The sequence below is a fragment of the Bemisia tabaci genome, chromosome 4 (assembly GCF_918797505.1).
Source record: "Bemisia tabaci chromosome 4, PGI_BMITA_v3".
Lineage (NCBI taxonomy): Eukaryota > Metazoa > Arthropoda > Insecta > Hemiptera > Aleyrodidae > Bemisia > Bemisia tabaci.
This window is the reverse complement of record NC_092796.1, coordinates 757,223-776,034: the sequence shown is the minus strand read 5'-3', so window position 1 is coordinate 776,034 and position 18,812 is coordinate 757,223. Positions and strand designations below refer to the sequence as shown.

Here is an 18,812-nt window from a genome sequence, read left to right as displayed (position 1 = left end):
TTAGGTACTTTCAATTATTCAAACATTCAGATAATCTTTCCATTTTTCCACAGAAAGATAAATGACGTTATGACATTTTCATCGAAGATTGTATTCTGTACAGGTTCAAGGCATTTAAGTCCAAATCCCAAGTAGTTAATTACTCTTATACACTAATTTAGAGTCCTAAAAGAGATTGGACTCAGACTGATTATGAGTAAGGCTGTAAGGAGTCGGCCCTCGTTTCCGGCAAAGTCGAGTGATACAGTTTTGAGTTCATCAAATTGGTCATTTTTTCCAACCATACATTGTTGGAAATTTTTCATTTCACGGCTGTTGTATTGAAAGTTTCAAAGAAGGATTGCACTTCTTCCTTTGAAAAAAGTATAAAGTTTCAACTTGATCCGTGCGCTAATTGAGCAAGATGAGCAATTGAGCATGAGTACCTGCAATTATTTAAGTATACAACACGGGCATCTGTAGAGTGGCAATAGTTGCCTCGTCACGTTGAAACTTAATTTCGATGGTACCCGTCGAAAAAATTTAAGTCCACATTGAATTTGCAAAATATCTGCTTTAATTATTAATATATCACTTTAAAAAAATGAGAATGGAAACGCTATCAAAGTTGTTTTGTAAATTGTTTTAATTGAATAATGAAAAATCTCTCAGAATACCAAATAAGTTTATGTTTACAATTTTGGAAATGAGTCAATTTCAGTGCGCTTTTTGTCAGCACTTATTCTATTCCTCTGAGTTTTCGATTGAGTAAAATTTTAGTGGTGATGTGTATCTTAAAAGCAGCTTCCAAAATCAATTAGTTTCAAGTAGAGTATTATTTTAACTTAAAATAATGTTAATCTTAGATGGGAACTAGCCTGAAGCTTTTATCTAGCACTTGTTTTATCACAAGTCATGTCATCTTGATCTCATGGTCTTAATCAATCACTGCTCGTTTCACGGAGATATAATGTCTTTACATTGAAACTCATGACAACTCGTTATCAGTAAGGAATATAGTATTTATTAAAGAAAAGATTTGATAGATATTTTCTGGTAAATCAAGTTGTTGTGAACTTCCTCCATTTCCGTGAGGTTGCTGCATTTTCAAGTTGTATGGTATATTAATAAATGTTTTGTTATGAAAAAATAAAGAAATAAAATAAAATAAGACCTCCAGTTAAAACAATTAACTTTCCTCAAGGTGTTTCTCCAAGTTAAGTTTCCTTTTGTTCCCGTATCTTCACGGCAACCGTTTGTCGTAGCGCGTCAGTGCTCGGTATTAATTGAAGCGCAGTTTTATTTATCTTAATTAATTTGTTTCGATTTTTAATTGGATTCGCACCGGAGCGAAGTTGGGATTCAATCACATTAGAGACTCATCTCAACCTGAAAATCGGGGTATAAATTAAGACAAAGCGCTGTTCGTGCCATTTGTATCCGATTGAAAGTTCTCGAAACTGTCATGATTTTATTCTCCTTGGTAGCTGGGAAAAATATTTCCATTATATTTTTTCTTCTTTCTATGGTTATTTTCATTTTTTTTTTTTTTTTTTTTTTTTTTAAGCCGAACAGAACATGCAGAACGGAAATTCGAAACACTCCAAGTGCCATAAAATGTTGCTAAAGCTGTGCACGTCTATCTATCTCGTGTTGAATCATGCAGTTAAGACAAATTATTGGCTACAAAAGTAAGCCGTACCTCGCGAGCATTGTTTTAAATGAAAAGTCCATAAATGGACCGTAAGGTAATACCAGATGTGATTTTTTTAGCAACTCTTGGGATAAAAATTCGGAAAGTTCCCAAATGTACACGTGCTTTTGATCGAAGGAGTCACGGAAGCGGAAAAAATACAGAGGTGATTATAGTTTCCATCGAAATGAGTCATAAAAAATTATGAGCAGCTAGATAAATGAAGCATAGGCGTGTGATGTATTATGCAAAGAAAACGTGCTTTTGGTAACGATTGAAATGATGGTAAATGGTCATTTTGAGTCTAGTTAATTGGTTATCACGCAATTTGTGCGAGCTCTTGTTTGTTTTCCTTAGAAAAACCTTGACATTGAATTATTCCGTTATGCTCTGGCTCGTATTATATACATACACACACACGCAGTTCTGAGTTAACTTGTGACAGTGGCTGACTATGTCGAAAGGAGTGGTTTTTGCTGAGACATTCGTCGAGACACATCCCATTTCTCAGTTCCTGGTCCTATTATTTACAATGTTTTTAGTCATTACTTCTGTTTACGGGAAAACATCTGACTACGATAAGGAACAATTAGCTCCAATTATCCTCGGTAAAGTGTGTTATTAAATTTAAACGAAGACGCATAAAATACTTTTGGAAAGGACCAATCAAACGCGACGTATCGACGGTGAAACTACACAAAAACGCGTACCTAGTTTACGCTCCTTCAAAAGTTTCCCGACCATTTTATTTAATCGAATCAAAACAAACGACTCTTTAAGAAAAACTATGGTTAAAAATATTATTTTGTCAGTGTTCCATTTTAACTCTTAATCAGTTGTAGGTGATAACAGTGATATTTTTAACACTACTTCAGTAAAATTATCACTTAAAAGTAAAAATAACACCACTATTCGTCAGGGATATTGCTGATTCAGAGCTAATATGGAAATCCACTATAACTTGGTAATTTTATAACCACAGTTATTCTCATGCAATTATTTTTTTCAAATAATTCTAACAAGATATTTTTCACAAAATCAAAATATTTTTCAATAAATGGCGTCGAGTATTTTTCAATCTAAAAAATACTTTATATCAGGAAGTCTACCCACCGTGATATGGATTTTTACAGTCTCACCGTCGATATCTACATCAAGAATTTTTGAAAAGAGAATCATGCACAATAATTTAGGCCTGGAAACATATAGATAGTAAAAGTCAGAAAGCACCTACTTCGATTGTAATACTGCAAATTTTTTTAGCACATTTCATTCAAAGGAGAACCGACGTATATAATTTCTTAGAATTTAAGTGATTTTTTTCATCTCGCACAGAATCTTCAGTGAAAGTTTTAAACACTAAAGGTGCATTAGTTTTCCGGCGAGAAAATAAAAAAACAATAGAGGTTTCCACTAGTTTTAATCGAAACACGTGATTTCGACTTTCAATATCGACATGGTAGATACAATTTTACTTTATCTAGGTAAAGGTGCAAATGGCCTAAGATGTTAGGGCTTTTAACAGCAAACGCATGGTACTAATGCTATACTACCCGTTTGCTTAATAAAATGCCCACTCGTGCGCACTATTCAAGAAAACGGAACTTTTCAAAAAAAAAAGAAGAGAAAAAAAGAAAAGCTGAAGGCAAAACTGTTTTTTAGCCGACGGTTTTTTCGGACTCTCTGTAGCTTTTTAATGTGCAGTTTTAAGTATTTTAGAAGGGTAAAGCACAAAGCTACCTAAAATCATCCTTCAATATGAGTAAATAGAAATCAATCTGTTGATTGAATGATTTTGGATGACCGTCAAAAGTAGATGTCACTAATGGGATAAAAATACTTTTTATTAGAGCATAACATTTCATTTTTAATTCGATAAATTTAGGCCCCATAAATGGCGAATTCGACTTCACGTAGTTTTCTTCTCACCAAGTTTTTTTTTTTTTTTTTTTTTTTTTTTTTTTTTTTTTTTTTTTTTTCGTTGACACAAGACCACTGTAAATCTGGTATGATTTGAATTGTTTAGTTTTTTTTGATGGGAAGGGGGGGGGGGTGAATGCTGGTCAAATTTTTCCATGAGCTAATACAAATACCTCCTAAGTTATACATATTCTCTAGGCATAAAGTTTTCTTTCCAGTAAACGGTCAAGTACCGTCGCTCCTTCAACGTAAAGGGCATAACAGCTTTCTGAGTTGAGCCCTATTGTCCATGCATATCCAAGCGTTTCACGCCTCACGTGAAAATGGAGATTCGCCCTCAAGAGAGGCGACGATATTTAATCATGATGATCAGCTTTATTAAGGCATCAAGACGTGCCTCCAAAATCGACATTTTGCCTTGTCTGCTCAAGGTAGATTAACACAGGTATGGACAAGTTGAAAATCCGGCCTGTGATTGGCTCTCTAGTGGCCCCTTAACGACCGCCATTTTTATGCTTTCATTAATGTGATTGGTTGGTGATTTATTGGTTATGTTTCTCCAATACGGTAATAATTCGTTAATTAGGTTTTAGCATAGAGTACAATTTAATTGTTCCCGAGGATCTTATTACCTACCATTGATAATGCGTGCTAGTGTTTTGATGTTTAAATGGAGCAATACATTCAATGAAGTTGAGAATAGCGCGGTCTAACGGGCCTCTTAACCTACGTCACGAGGTCATGTGACACGTACTGAGGCTCATGGGAAATGTTCAGTTTGTCCATACCTGTGTTAATCTACCTTGTTGTCTGTTTATATTTTGTGACTCTCAACAGGCTTTCTCCTTCACGTTTCAGTGCATGGAGTATCCTCCAGTCAAATCATGGGCAGATACCACACGCACGGTCACCCAAAGCGTTGCGAGGAGAAATCGGTAGGAAAGGACGGCTGGGAGCACTTTTGGTTTAACATCGACATGGCGGCCTGGGGCAAACACGTCCTTAAATGCTGGGTATGATATAATCATGAGATAATGTTAAAATGACGCCACGTTAAATACAATTTATCAACTCAATTAATACATACTCTTCCCTCGCACATTCGTTTACTGTCTGCAATGGCAAATGAGATTACCCGCAACTTGAAAAATCCATAGATGCTCATTGTTGGAAAATGCGTACCTCCCTTATTAATGTTCCAAAAATTCCCTTTATGTTTCATTTTTAAAGCTAAAACTAAAAAAAATATTTAAAACGCCGGAAATCACACGTCTTAGATGACGTCTTATACCGACTTTCTCAAAGTGCGATAAGTCGGTTGATATGCAACTTGGTAAGTTGCTGATTGGGATGGATCTTCTTATTTTCATCTAATCTACAAGATTCAAACATCAAAACACGATTCTGTGACCAGCGCAACTGACCCATTGAGGTTCGACTCAGTCGGTGTTTTCAATTAACTATGGTTTTTTAGTTTTTCATAACCCGGGTCTTTTTTCGTCAGGCTTACAGGTTCAAGCTACTTTATGATAGAAATACCCATAAATGCAGGAATCAAAATGGAGTAGAGACGCGGCCTAAGGGAAAGCTTGGAAGTCTGAAGTGCTGTGAATACTTGACCCAATCGCCTGCCTCAAAAACTTTGTCACTTAGTAAATACTTCCACCAACTTGCCGACAGACTAAGGCATAAAGGTTACTCCACGGATCTCAGCCTGAAAGCACATTGCTACGACTGGCGTTACGCACCTCGTAAATATGTTTCAAAAATATTTTCTTAGTTCAATTTGTTGAGCAGCACTGAAAAAAAAAGGGTTATTGAATTTGCTGCCAAAAAATATTTTTTCCAGAATCAAGAATAATGCTACTTAATTTAAGTTACTTTTTTGCAAAAAATTGAAATAAAAAAAAACTCTAGACGACAAATTCAAGAATTATCATGCGTGAGCCATGCACTTTCTTCAGTGAATGTTTAAAGAGTAAGAACCCAGCTAACGGAGAAAATGGACCTTTCTTAAAAAACTACTATCACAAAATTGCTAATACAAGATAAGCTTCTTCAGTAGTTTTTAGTTTCTGCATTTTTAGAATGACCCTTTGATTAACAAAAAAGGGTATTTTCAGAACATCCGTTTCTTCCAAAATGGTTACGGCCGAGTAAAATATTTTACTCGGTTCCATATTTCATGTAAATTTTGTAGCATTTTAAATTACAGTATTCATACGAGTGTGCAAAAACTTAATAGTAGTCACAAGTTGAAGAACTCAGTTGGAAAACAGTCGCGCTAAACACAGTGCGATCGGCGCTATACGCGTATTAGCTCCTACAAAACTGCGGGAATACTTCACGCATTGCGCCAAACACCGTCCGATCAGCGGTCGGCGCGGAACGCACACTAGCGCCTACAAGACCGGAGAAATACATCACGCATTGCGCGTTTGCGTAGTACGGGTGCGCGCCTTAAGCGTTGAAAATTCGTAATTTCTCGGTGCCGAACCAACCACGGTGTACATCCGACAAGTGCACATCGCGAGCTTGAAATGCTAGGATTTTTTCAGCGAAACAAGCTGTGATGGTTTTGGCATCAATTCGGTGTCGAAAATGTTCTCATATAGATGGACTAAGAAGGGCCAGCATTATCATGGTAAATGTCTGAATAAGTTGAATCTTAAAAGCCATCGACTGTGCTTTAAATGGGTCTGTTGCAAGGAAGAGATACATCCAGCTGAATACAGTTTTTAAGGGAAAATTCGCCCGAAAATCACTTTGAGCACATCACAAAATCTGAAACCTGATCCTTAGCGCACAATCTGCGTGGTTTGTAATACGTTTTTTTCAGATTTACCGCGTGTGCGGGCAGTTTATCTTGGTGGCTATCAGTCAGGTTTGTCCGAAAAGAGAGACCTAGCCTAAGTAAAGAAACAATCTTGCTAACTGCTATCATCTCTCCTTTGCATTTCAATTGATTGAAAGCTTTTTCTTTTGCAAAATAAGGAAGAAAAAGGAAACAAACGCTTGAAAACAAATGAAATTATACAATATGAATAGTTCGTTAATTGTTTGTTTATACTCTGAATAGTTCTTTTTTACTCCTCTGCCGGTGCAAACCTGGTCGGTGGTGACTGAGGAAAACTGCCCGCAGACGAGGGATACTTGAAAAAGCGTGTTACAAACTACGCAGATTGCGCGCTAGGGAGCTGTGGATTTCAGACTTTTTTGATGTGCTCAACGTGATTTTCCAGCGAATTTTCCCTTCAGCAGTGTATTCAGCTGTCTGCAGATCTTGCTTGCAACGGACTCATTAATGACACCAAAGCTGAGAATCTTCCTTAAAACTTTGTACTTTTTTTCGTCCATTAATAATTGCATTCGACTATTTAAGCACAACTGGATGAGCAGGGCTACTACAATTCACTTACGGAGCTTGTGGAAAAAGTGGCCACTGACACGCAGCGTAAGGTAGCTTTAGTGGCTCATAGCATGGGAGGCCTTACCACTGCATATTTTCTGTTGAACAAAACTCAAGATTGGAAAGACAAATATATTCATGCCTTTGTGACGGGTGGCACGCCTTGGCTGGGAAGCATATGGAGTTTAGCAGGCTACATCGTCGGTAAGGTGCAACGTTCTGAATTACCGCAAATGCATTGCACACAAGTTCTTTAATTCTCATAGAAGATGCCAAAGCGCGGTAGATACAAAGAAAAACATGTACTGGAAATTTTTGTCAAAATGGTTTAAAAAATGATCAATGAACAGAGTAAGAAAGAGAAGAGAAAGAGACAATATTTACATTTTTTAATCTGTTAAGTTGGGTAATGTGTAGGAACGCCATGGTCTGAAACTTTCAAGAGATAACACCGCCGACCGTCGTTGAAAAATAGGGATGAGTCTATGCTCCCATGATCGTCTACAAATTCCTCGTTATAGGTTTTTTTAGAAGTTTTGTCTGACAGTGGAACTTTCGTTTTAATTTGCTAAGTGTGCATTTACTCAAAAGCAACATAGATGGGGTGTATTGCTTTCTTGGCAAGAAATTCTGTTAAACTCACTATGGGTAATAGTAAATTACAAAAATTAAAAGGATCTCGTTTTTTTTTTTAAACAGCGGTGCCTAAACCTAAACAGAAACAATGAATGGTGACACATTTGAGTTTTGGGGATGTCCAAACTTTGGACGATATTTTTACACAGTATGACCAAAATATTTACATTCCCTTTCAAAAATTGGAAGAAGGAATAGCATTTTTAGTTATAAGTGCAGCGTCCAATCCAATATAACGTGTTTTTCTTTTGCAGGACAAACTTAGCTAACCAATGCGCAGTACAATGTTTATATTTTATGGATATTGGAGCTTTGGTACAAGGGGAAATGTATTATATATTAAAATTGTAGAACTCAAATCAATCGGATTGACATCATGATGTTCAATAATTTGAGCAACTATTTTTTGGAAGTTGCAATCAGCCATTAATTTTTTCGTAAATTTATACAGGTCAAAATTACAAGGTCCCATCCGTGGACAAGAATGTCATGAAAAAACTCACAGCAACCTTTCAATCGATAGCGTTCTTGTTACCAGAAGAAGAGACGTACAAGAACACGGTTGTTGTCGAGTGGATTCCAATGAACAAAACATACACAGCAAACCAGTACCAGGAGTTTTTTGCGTAGGTAGAGAGGATGGTCTCCACTTCTTTTTCCCCAATTTCTCCCAATCGCTTTGTTAATTTGCCGGATAAAGCGGTACACGTTTTATGTAAAAAATGTCAAATGCATAATCAACTACACGATAATGGATCTTTGTTTACCAGGAAAAGTTTGCAAGGCAGCAATTCTGGCAAAATGGGGGGGGGGGGGTGGAATTTTAGTTTTTGTCGGACATTACTGAATATCTAGGTGAAAAACTCACAGACAGTTATGAGTGTCGTGGTTTACATCTTGAATAATAAAGGGCGTGAAGTTACATTATCATCCAACAATTTTAGGCCGCGAATAAGGTGGTTTGCAACTTAAAATTGCCTCATCTTCAAACACTTTGTTTGAGTCGCTAACTTCAAACCTCTCGAGTCCAATTTCGATTCGGAGATACTATGCATGATTTGCTTTACAATGCCCGTAACACGTTCTCCTGTGCAAAATTTGAACTAATTTGAACTAATCATGATGTTTTTTGGCTCAAAAGACAGTTTTCTGTGGAAAATCAAAGATGTAATTTGCTTTGGAGTTAAATTCTATATCATTTTTCTTATAATCTCAAACACTGACAATATATATCTGGCAATTTGTCGGCGAGGAGATTCAAAGCCTTAAAATTACTGAAACAAAGTATTGGAAATTACATCTCTGGAGAACAATTCAATGCATAAAAACGATGTGCGACAAAGAGCTTTCCGTCATTACATAATCCAGTTTACAGGCGAATTAAGTGTGATAAACTGGTTCATTTGATTTCGTTTGATTCCAGAGATGTTGGATTTGGGGATGCTTATCTGATGCGTCAAGATGTTCGTCATTTGTTCCCTGTTCCGCTGGACAAGTTGGGAGTGAGATACCATTGTGTTTGGTCGAACGTTTCAAAAGCTGCTACCGCTGAAAAGTAGGTACACATTGGGCGTGCCAGTATTAATCATTAAACACGCATAAGGTTCAAAACTTTAAACATTCTACGCATTGTTCAATTTCTTATTTTATTTCTGTCTTGTATTTCTCTCTTTACTCCATTGGAGTGGCTAAAATGAAAAGTAAAGGATCTTGTGTCAGAAACTTGTTTCTTAGTGTAATATTTCAACGAAAACTAGGCGCATTTCTTCAGCTGAAAGACCCTTGCCTAAACAAATATTCCCGAAGCCTTGCTTACGGTTCTCTTAATACCATTTCCATGCTTTAAAACCTATTTAATAATTCATGAAGGATGATTCCTCAAAATTTTTGACTGTACCATTCTTTTTAACCATATCTGATATGAAAAATTAATTGTTTTAGGTTCCGAGTGCACGAGAAGAAGATGAACGATGCGAATGATTATGAAATTGTTTATGGAGACGGAGACAAAACTGTTAATGCCAAAAGTTTGAGGTATTGCGAGAAGTTTCAAGGGAACCATTCGAAGATCACCGTTAAATATTTGCCAGGCTATACCCACAAGAAGCTGATTCAACATACCGACTTCTTCAACGAAGTAATGACAGTTGTTGCACAAGCTCAAAATGTCAAGTAGAAATAATAAAAAGTAAAAAAAAAAAATAAGCAGTGAACTCCAACACGATGTGTTGATAAGGCGCGTCATTAACTCGCACATATGAACCCCTTTAGTTTTCATTTACAGAGATTTCAAAATAGGCAAGCAACACAACAGGAGAATTCACGATCCAACACTGCGAGGTCAACGATGCACCTTGACGAGACCGTGTATTGTGAATGATAATCGGCTAATTGGCTCCGCTCCAGTGATAATACTTTGTGATCCGATAGTAATGTTGCATCGTTACTGGGACTCGGATACTTCTTAATACAAAGCTAAAATTGTAACCGTGACTAAACAGGTATAAAGGACGTGATGCGCTGATGGCATTGTAAAAAAGTGACAACTCTTTTTTTGCAGTGAAGAACTTGCAGATTTGAAGGGTGGCCTCTCGAGTCCATGGTTAGACTAGAATGGAAGTTGGTTTAAATCAGTTAACTATTGATAATATAATAATTAAAAAAAATCGGGGAGTTTTTTCTCTGGTAACTGTTACATCTACTATTGCTTTATGTTGGTCTCTGAACATACTAGCGTTTTGTTCCATGACTTACTCACTCTGTATCGATCTCTCTTTTCTAAGGTCATGCTATTAGGGACCGTCCGTAAATGGACGTATTTCTGTCAAACGGGACTATGCGCATTTAGACATGAGCCCTGAGACCCATTAGAATACATGTTCAACAGGGCTCACGTCATAATGCACACATTTCCGTTTGACAGAAATACGGCCAAATGAGCTGAGGGTCCTAGATAGGAGGGCGAGGTCAAAGGGTGTCTAGTGTGTACCTGCTATGGGAACAATTGAAGCAGCCCAGAGCCGGAGACGTATGAAAATGATTCAAGAGAAATAAATATAGAAGAAAAAAGTTAAATTTCAATATTTATTGACCAATGAATGAATCAATCACCAAAATTTTTGATAGAGGTTTTCCTGCAACTAATGTATCTAGTGTAGACTCGTCTAGATACGCCTTTTCAAGTAACTCAAAACGGGAGTTAACATATAAAAAAAGTACCCGAAGTCGTTCGTGCATGTCCTAAATATTTTGCACTTTTCATATTTTTTCCTAAAATAATCAATAATGAAGTACGATCGCTTAAGCACATCCGTGATTTAATTATTGTTCGTTGTTATTTAAGCGTGAGCGAATATTTTCCACTAGACAAGCTTCATTACTTTCAAAATAATCAGTGGGTGGAAATTTTGCTTCGATTAAGATGAGAGACTTGGCAATTAATAAATATTGACGTGTTCAGTGAACCTGCTTCTTCGGTATGAAATAAATCAGAACCGATCGCGGGTGGAATCGGAGTATTTGGAAAACTGTGGCAAACACCGTTGTCAGAAGAATTAAACGTCGTTACCGGACTTCATTTTATCCTTGGCCGCCCCAGTTGGAGCCACGACCTCCTCCATGTTTTTATTTTCGAATTATTACTCGGCAGTATACGGTACCGTCGAATAAAACGTTATTTGGTGGTACGGTATACCCTGACCAGAAAATCTTTTAAGTACCGCTAAGGTGCCTCTACCGGATAACTTTATGACTGCTAACTGGAAAATTTATCACTGCTAAGGTGTCGTCACCGGGCTCTCATGGCACTGAGAGAAAAAGACATGGCAAATTTTCCCAGAGATATGGTGAATTTCATCATCAGTCTACCTGATTTTTGACACAGCGATACTGTAGGTTAAAGATAACCAGAAATCTGGTAGTAAATGTTCACCATACTATCAGTAAACTCAATTTTAGTTGCGGTCTTTGCGAGGGTATACTGATGATTACCATACTCATATCACTGTCTCTATGAGCCATACTTTTATTTTTAGCGGGGGATTTTTATAATAAAGGATCTGACTTTAATACTACCATCGTTGACTCACGTAAAGGATGCCTAAGTCTAGATGTGGACAAACATTTTCTTTGTTCCACATTTGATAAGATTTCGAAAACAGTACGGAGTCCCTTATGAAATCCTGGCCACCGACATTCTCCGTCCTAACCTAACTTTTACACTTGGTGGGGTACGAATCTTACTGTCGCACATTGGATCAAAGCAATAGGAGAGTTCGGACAACATTTGGAAAATTTAAACGCTCATAACATCGTTTTTTCAAACCTTTGAGGTTCTACAAATGGTTCCATTGGTTTTTCCGTGAAATTTTCTTCCATTTTCACCCCTCGAAATTTTAAATGTGGCGAAATAAACATCAAAATTTGCAATTTTAGTCAACAATTCCATGTCCGACCTCTTTTATTGACTCGATCTGCTGCGCGTCGGTCGGGCGTAGGATAAGCCAATTCACAGTCGAGTTTAGCCCAGGGACACCCTGTATAAGTATTGCATCAGACTGATGGCACACACTGGACTGAGTCGGTAGGAGAAGTCAGACAAAATCTTGAATATTTGTAAGCATATATTTTTTTAGAAAATGTGAAACTAAAGAGTTAACAAGTGGTCTAATTGGTTTTTTCGTGAAATTTCCTCTTGGAGGCACCCCTTAAAATAGAATTATAGTGACGAAATTAACATCAAAATTTGAAATTTTAGCCAAATCTACATTTCTTGTCCGACCTCATCTACGAGCTCGTTCCACTGTCTGGCGACATATTTTTGATACGCGACCAAACCCGAGGAACTTTCACAAGGAGCTCGTCAAAAATCCCTCGCGAGAGCAGCCAGCGATAATGATAATCTGTCAACGCCCCTATTAAGCGCGTCGAAAGCAGTGGCGTGGCGTGCTTTGCGATACATCGACTGATCTGCAATTTAAACCTATAGAAAGGGATCGATAAACAGGGTGTTTGGAACTAACACCTTAATAATCGATTCTTCACCACAGCTTCAAATGGGGAAATAACGGTAATCGATCATTCACGCCTCGCCACTGGTCGAAAGGAGCAAGTTACGAGGGACGGCAGTAATTATTGAAATTATTTTTTTCCGATCCGGAGGACGCTGTGTGCTTTCTGACATTATTAAAATAAAGGGAAACCGAGCGGGCGGGGGTGAGAGAGAGGGCGGACGGGGGGTTGAAATGTAGTTGTTTTAAAGACCCGTGGATCCGAGGCGGAATTTCAGCCCCTCTCGAGCCGCGCCTCTTTTCATGACCCCCTTCCACCCCCGCCCCCGTCCACCCTTGGAACGTCCTCCGCGTGAATTTTCTCCCCGGGCCTCTCGTTCCTTCAATGTCGATCCATTTTTCGACACAGAGGGGAAGAGACCCGTTTAAGTATTACGTAAGCTACTCGAGGGAATATGTCGGAAGTTTGGCAACGCTTTAACGTCAAAAATTTATCAATTTTCAAACTGATACACCGTTAGAAAGGTAATTACGTCTAACTTTAGACTATTTTTGGTTTTTGCCAAACTCTTGAATGGTTCTCGAGTTAGGAGCTTGAATTTGCCTTATGGGGCCCTACGACATAGGCAGATCCAGACACTTTGAACTGGGGAGGGGGAGCTTGAGGGAGGTCCGAGGGGCATCCCCCAGAATATGAAATGTTTGAAATTGTAAAGCATCTAATTTGCAGTTCGGGCCAGTTTCATCATGAATAATTACCAAATACGAGCGTTTTTCTATCTTTTTTCCTCCGCTTCTTCCTTCTATTTATTTTCCTCTTTCCCCTCTTGTTATCGGGTAAACGGAAGGGGGAGGGGGCGTGCGCCTCTTACCCCCTCCGTGGATCCGCTCATGTCTTACGAGGAAGGGGAGAGATCCATGGCGCCCAGTCTTACGCAACACTCTAAAAAAATAATATTTTCAAAAAAAGAGAATTTTGCCGGTCATATTTTACACTAATCTCCGTTCTTTTCTGAAAAATTAGGGAAGGTAGGATGAAACTGATCTTACTGAATTCAAAAGAAATGAGAAGTGGTCTAACGAATGGCAGGCTAAAATGACGCAAGCACTACTTGGCTGCGTTCATTTCATGGGATATTCACAGGAGAAACTAGCAATTTGCTTAGCCGTTTTGCAACGCAGCCTTATTTCTCCACGTAGAAAAATTCCCCTTAAAAATATCCATCAGGCTTGAGAAAGTTCAATTTTTAATCTTATAATTAGATTCCCGATTTCGTCTTCCGTTAGACTTTTATTCTCTTGCCTTGGAGCTGTAATTACTATTGACGCTAAGTTTCAAAATATTTCTTTTTTCTTCTTCGGAAGACTTTAATCCGGTTTACATCAGATTCCTGTCTAAACTTTTCTTCAAACTCCGTCTTTTCATCTCAATGACATACTTGGAGTCATAAAAAATAGGATTCAAGTCATACACAAAAGGAAAGAAATTCATTGGTACGTATTCTCAGAAACGTACGTATTCTCTAATACGTACTCTATGGTAATATTTACCATGTTATGGTAAGTATCACCAGATTTCTAGTGAATACTACTGTAGTTCTGGTTATTTTCACAAAATAGTATCACTTTGTAAAGAATCAAGTATAGACTCACAGTAGATGTCGGCCCTCTGTGGTGTAGTGGTTGTAGTGCTGGTCCTATGACCTAGAGGTCCCGGGTTCGATTTCCGGCCAGGTGATCTTGATGGTCTCAAGCAATGTTCACCTGGGCCGGCTGGGGTAATAAGCATGGGATTAGCCGATAGGCTATTTGAAATTGGTTAAAAAAAAGAAAAAAATAAAGTTCGGTACTTTTTTTTTAGTGTGAGTTTTTGCAAGACTTTAAAATAAGTTGTTAAATGCGTCAGAATCTTGTTTTTTAAAAAGTTTTTCCCTTGAATATTTGTTTGCAATTTTCTCAAAATTTTTCTAACGATATTTCGCCTCAGAGGAAGTCGGCTACTTGGCCAAACATATATCTAGGCATTAGTTTGTTTTCGAACGCTTTAAAAAATAACAAATGACAAAGCTGTGAAGGAATAACCCCACTCAAAGCCATCATAAATGAGGCCCCCTCCCTCGCGCTCCGAATAAAATTTTTCACTCCGATGAGATTCTTCAGCTGAGAATTTCCGAGACGTCACACGCTTGAGTTGTGCATTAAATTCGTCGCTGAAACGATCCTCGAAGGAGCCTCGGGGACGGATCCTAAAAACACTCGTCATCAATATTTCAGCGTTCCCTCCATTTTTATGCGTCGTAAATTCGCGAAATCGCGGAGCACATGGCACCGAGTACAGCGCCGAGACTGCTGAATCCTTATCGAACAGTTATCGAAAGACCTCAATCGATAAAATGCACTGATAAGATGGGGATTTATCGACAAAGGTCATTTTACTGTGATTCAAAAATCGATTTCCTTCAGGTGTGCTCTGACGATATGATTTCTCACAAGCTGACGAGGAGCAACAATGTCATTCTACAGTTAGTGTTTATGCGCCACTTCATCTGTGATCTCCGCTGAGCTCTTTCATTTCTTCTTATTTTTCCGCCTCGCTTTCGGTTTAGGCTAGCGGGTTGATTGTTGAATCCATATTGAATGACCTTGATCGATAACTCCATATCTTAACTATGCTACATATCGATAAAGGTCATTTGATAACGAGTCAACAATCGAGCCACAGGTATTGTTCGGATAGGTCGTGTTAAGCAATATGTAGGGTTGCATCGGGTTAACGTAATGTGATCCTTTTTTGTTTCTCTCATTTTAACACAATTTTTTCCCTCCCCTACAAATTCTCACAAAATTACAGGGCACAAACTTTGAGAGACGTAGGCTCAAGGCGGGGTGTATGACTTTAACCATCCCACCCCTGTCTTTTTGACTCTAGATTACATCACACTAGAAAAAAGGTGAATTTTCAAAACGAGAAATTCAAAATTGAATAAAAAACCATAAGCATTGCAATGTTGCTGTAAGTGTGCGCTTTTTTATGACGAAAAAATTGAAAGAAATGAAAGGAATTAAAATTAAATAATCTTTAATTAAATCGATATTTTGTTCCGGTGGGTAAAATAACTGTTTTTCGATGCTCAGTTTTCATTACAGAAAAAATCGCGTCATCTTGGCAATGTTGCAATATTGGTTATTTTTAGAAAACGAAGACCAAATAACAATTTAAAACTTGTGCAAAATCCGAAATAAAATCTAATTTCTATGAGCCAACGAGGAAAAGTCTTGACATTTAAAAGAGACTGACTCCAATCGCTGACTTGAAATAAAGGTCAGGATTTTGAGGCTGGGAAAGCGCCGAATACAAAAATTCTTAGCTCTACATCAGGAATAAAGGCAGATTCAAAGACAAACCCCAAGATGATACAGAAGCCGGCTTTTGATTGAGCGCTTTGTTCGAAACGAGGATTACTAAGAATACTGCTTAAAAGGGGATATGAAAAGCATCAAAAATTCATCGTGCAAGCAGTATCTCCGAAAGGTCTTTCTAGCCGGTTGCAAAATTTTCGAGTCTCACGCTGCTTTCATGCAAGATAGGATTTTTTGGCCAAAGATACGGCAATCTTGGTTAAAAAGCGTTTGATGAGTCATTCTTCGCCGGTTTGAGATGATAAATTGGTGGAAAATGCACGAGGAGTAGATTTAATGATTGGAGCGATGCCGAGCGTTTTGTAGCGTTGAGAATAAAACCAGTGCCGTGGCGTGCTTTGCGATGTGTCGATTGATCTTCCATTTAAACCCGTGAGAAAGGATCGATTATCAGGGTGTTCGCATCGAACACCTAATAATCGATTCTTTACCATAGCTTCAAATGGAAAAATATCGATAATCGGTCATTCACCCCTAGCCAGTGAATAAAACGCCGTATGAGCATATGAATGTTGTCAAATATCTTTTGATGTAATACAAATTTTCCGGGAAAATTTCGCATTTCTCCGTTTCAAACTTTTCGGAGAATTGTATCCGCTTCTTAATGTTGATTCTTCTTAATGGGCCTACTTGATTAAGTTCTAAGCTTAAGGCATTGGATATGCTAATATAGTATTGTTATGTATAAAAAATTCAGCTGATCCTATTTAATTCTAAATAATTTTTTAGAATAAATGCTTTAAAACCTGTCATCTCTAGTTCATATAGAAGTGATTTCTTGGGGTGGTTTAAAAAAAAAGCAAAAATCTTGAATGACGGGGATAAAACCAGATATTCTTCAAATTTAAAAATCCCTTCAGAATAATCGGCTTAGGAAGACTTTTACAAAATCTGTCTAGGGATGTTAAAAGATTACAGGCATTTTCAGAGAGTCAAAGGTATGTAGTAACTGCCCTGAAAATATTTCAACCCTTTTCAACCCTGTTTAGAAGTTACAGGGGTTGAAAGTTATCAAGGGCGCGAAGAAAACACAGTTTTCGAGACAGTTCGCGCGCAGCACCGCTGTGGCCGGTTTCGCTAGGTAGTTTCTTTAAAAAATTATTAAGCAAGCTTATGAATACAAGTATTTTTTGAGGATCAGAGACGTTTGCTAACTGCAGTGAAAACGTTCTACACTATTTTACTCTTATTATAAATTACAGAAGTTGAAACATTACCACGAATCATCCATTGAATTTCGAAATCTATACAGAATTATCGGTGTAAAAAGACATTTCAAAATCATGTAAAATAGTTACAAGTATTTTCGGGGAGTCGAAGGTACCCTCCTTGAGTCTTTTACAAAATTATAGAGATTAAAATATTAAATTGACACGGTAAGAAACACAGTTTCTTATGGTTCTCGCGCATCCCCGTCGCACCGCGCTGGTATGTCTTACGCTAATCTCCGCTGCTTTATCTGTGGCTGCCTCCAGCCCCCTCCTCGCCGGTTGTTTGCTTACGCCAAAAAATTTAGTTCCATTTTATTATAGAAATGAAAAATGAAAAAAGATAAAAAATTTCCCAAATTTTGCCCAACCCCCAATACGTCCGTGATTAGTTCCTTTTCAATCCACTTGGGAAACGGTAAAACACTTTTTAACCCCTGAGTGGCTAACAGGGCTCTGGTTTGACCCCCCCCCCCCCATCCGTATTTCGAATAGCCTTTGGGCAGTCAGCCTTATTTACAAGTAAATAATAGAATAAAAGAAAAAACAGCAGCAGCAGCAGTAGCACTATCTCTGAATTGACCCGGGCTGTAAAAAGCGGCTGAGAGGAACTGCGTGCTCCCAGGGTGAGCCTCTTTTCATCAGCCTTGTCTGCAAAGATTTATTGTATATTCGGCTGTCAAAAGCATATTTTATTCTTAATTCTTAATACAGACAACAATAAAAACACCAACATCAGCGATAATAAACACCCAGAAACAACAACACGAGCACAACTTTTCTCAAGCACCAAAAGTTGGGTTTTTAAGAATTCATTATGAATTTAATCTTTGTGTTTTTTCTAATAGTTTAAAATATATTAAAGGTGAAAAATAAGTTGAGGGTCTCATAAATAACTTTATATTAAAGTTTAAAATTAAAAATTGAATGTCTTTTGGTAACAAAAAACTTCAAAGTACCGCGAAGTTTTCATTTTTGAATTCACCCTAGTATTACCTATATGTATTCGTCTGTAGCAATAAACAATGGGATGCGTTTGCTACGGCGCCTTGATACAACTATACAACCTCGACGAATGTCCGTATTGCGTTCAAAAAATTGAAGGCGTTTTGACCCCCTGCTCACACTACCTGTAGTTGATTCGATCGACAGACGCGTTGGTCGGCGGTGACGGGGACTTGATGCAACTATTTAAACTTGATGGATGTCCGTATCGCACCGACTGAAGTGCGAAACCACGTATCTCCGTTGCGGTGTTTCAAAATTTCCGTTCTCATTTCATCTCTTCCATGAGAAACATTCCAAATTTACGACACTAAATTTTGAACCAAATCTTCTGCTATCGAATGCGAAAAATCATGGAGAATTTAAGTTTTATGTTGACCAGCTTCTCGGAAGAAAAATAATATTTCTAAGGAAGTCTGCAACGTCGCAAATGGAGAAACGGCGTCTCTCATTTTGCCCAAAAATATGTATGCATCGAATTGAAGGCACTATGACTTTCTTCTCTCAACTTATACATATAACAATGGGATTCA

The 18,812-nt window shown here is 37.9% G+C and overlaps 2 protein-coding genes across 3 annotated transcripts in view; one reads left to right on the top strand and one right to left on the bottom strand.

Annotated features, from left to right (window-relative positions):
- LOC109031242 (uncharacterized) overlaps positions 1–18,812 on the bottom strand; it is a 196,079-nt gene that overhangs the window by 106,993 nt on the left and 70,274 nt on the right. The gene's annotated exons all lie outside the window — the stretch shown is intronic.
- LOC109031241 (lysosomal phospholipase A and acyltransferase) lies at positions 1,548–10,577 on the top strand. The gene is made up of 7 exons (XM_019042651.2): positions 1,548–2,280; positions 4,451–4,605; positions 5,097–5,343; positions 6,975–7,205; positions 8,089–8,263; positions 9,061–9,192; positions 9,579–10,577. Exons 1-7 carry the CDS (start codon positions 2,127–2,129, stop codon positions 9,811–9,813), a joined length of 1,329 nt encoding a protein of 442 aa, XP_018898196.2. The 5' UTR covers positions 1,548–2,126; the 3' UTR covers positions 9,814–10,577.

Bases quoted from the DNA above. Each gene is read 5' to 3' on its own strand.
- LOC109031241 (XM_019042651.2), top strand. From the start codon at position 2,127: ATGTCGAAAGGAGTGGTTTTTGCTGAGACATTCGTCGAGACACATCCC. The intron at 2,281-4,450 runs GTAAAGTGTGTT...TTCACGTTTCAG, and splicing joins ATTAGCTCCAATTATCCTCG to TGCATGGAGTATCCTCCAGT. The intron at 7,206-8,088 runs GTAAGGTGCAAC...AAATTTATACAG, and splicing joins TTTAGCAGGCTACATCGTCG to GTCAAAATTACAAGGTCCCA.